The 1,466-nt window shown below is 58.0% G+C and overlaps 1 protein-coding gene across 1 annotated transcript; it reads right to left on the minus strand.

The window, feature by feature from the left end:
- Positions 1–371, minus strand: MIND_01078000 (uncharacterized protein; the record flags this gene model as incomplete). Its single annotated transcript, XM_037367353.1, has 2 exons — positions 1–139; positions 190–371. The coding sequence occupies 2 exons, from the start codon at positions 369–371 to the stop codon at positions 1–3; spliced, it is 321 nt and encodes a 106-aa protein (XP_037216747.1).
- Positions 372–1,466: the final 1,095 nt, after the last annotated feature.

Consider the following 1,466-nt stretch of genomic DNA (forward strand, 5'->3'; position numbering starts at 1 on the left):
TTACGTCGACGACCGGGGACGCCCTCGTGGCGGTCGGCGCGGCCTCGTCCGCGGCGGTGGCGTGTACAGCAGCGCGTACACGACGGAGTCCGGGGAGGGCACGATCGTGGCGTACCCCCGGGTGTTGATTATCCACCGCCTGTAGAGTATTTAGTATTAGATAATAAAATGGGTGGGGGCTGCTTATACCAGTCCCGAAGAAAGGCGACTCCGAGGAGGGTGTTGCCCGGGCAGCGCGTGTCCATCTGGTGGATCCAGAGGTTGCTGCCGTAGCCAAAGTAGCGTGTTGGCGGTGGGGCGGGAGGGTGTGCGTGGACGGCGTCAGGGTTGAGCGCAACGTTGAGCTGCGCGAGTTGAGCTTGCATACCCATCCCCTCCACTGTCCACCTCAACACTTGACTCACCCATTAGCCTTACCCTCCCGCATCCACCTCAACGCTTTACTCACCCATCGCATCCACCTCAACGCTTTACTCACCCATCGCATCCACCTCAACGCTTTACTCACCCATCGCAAAGGCTCGCAGCTCGCTAAGGCTCGCCCGTCAACTTTCTTATATACCCTTGTATTACGGCAAAGCAGTGAAAAAAATTTATTCAAGGTCGCGAATGTACAGTTTACACTACCCGACCCGTAGATCCATCGCAAGAGATACGCGTATTTCACGCGTTAGACGCGTAAACAACGCGTCTATCCCCGTGTAGCTCCCCGATCTCGATCCCTCTCCCTGCCAAGTCGGGTCTGGCAACGCCAAAGTCACCGCGGTCACGGTTTCACGCACCCGTTCTTTGGCATTGCAGACCCCACTTCCCCGGTTGGGCCCAGTCACCGTTCCAGCCAACTCCATCAAGTCCTGCCAGACCACAATATGGAGACGGAGCGCCCGCAGAATGAGTGTCAGGGGCAAGATTTTGAAGGGGAGTGGTTTGTCGTGGGGGAACCCGCGCCCGGGGCTGTTGGCGGACAGTGGTGGCAAGTTGTAGGCCAAAGATGTCCAACTACTCCCGCCATAGTTACGGTTTCGCCTCGACGTAGTGCCCGACTCGATTCTTTTCCCGCATTGCAGCCTTCGATTTGAACAGCGCCGTTGTTGTTGCAGTCCCGCCAAACCACGACTGGGTTGGTGATGGAGACTGTGTCGTGGGGTAAGATTTTGGAGGGAGTTGTCGAACGCGAGAGAGCGGAGGTTAGCGCAGAGGGTGTTGTCGATACCCTTGTTGCCGTCATGGTGGATTGCTCGCCGACAACCGTCGCTCTCACTCCCTGGTGTTGAATCCGAGCAGACAGCGCGGTTAAGGAAGTCGCAGGCTAAGCGAGGGACCGCACCCGTGTCCGTTGCTCTCGCTCTTGCTTGCAATGTTGCGGGAAACAGACCCCTTGATGGCTGCCCGCGACAGCCAAGACTGACGCGTTAACGATGGCGAAGTCGGGGGGATAGCGTTGCATGGCGCTTGTGAAGATGAAG

Source organism: Mycena indigotica (assembly GCF_014461135.1).
Source record: "Mycena indigotica strain 171206Taipei chromosome Unknown Mind.scaff0009, whole genome shotgun sequence".
NCBI lineage: Eukaryota > Fungi > Basidiomycota > Agaricomycetes > Agaricales > Mycenaceae > Mycena > Mycena indigotica.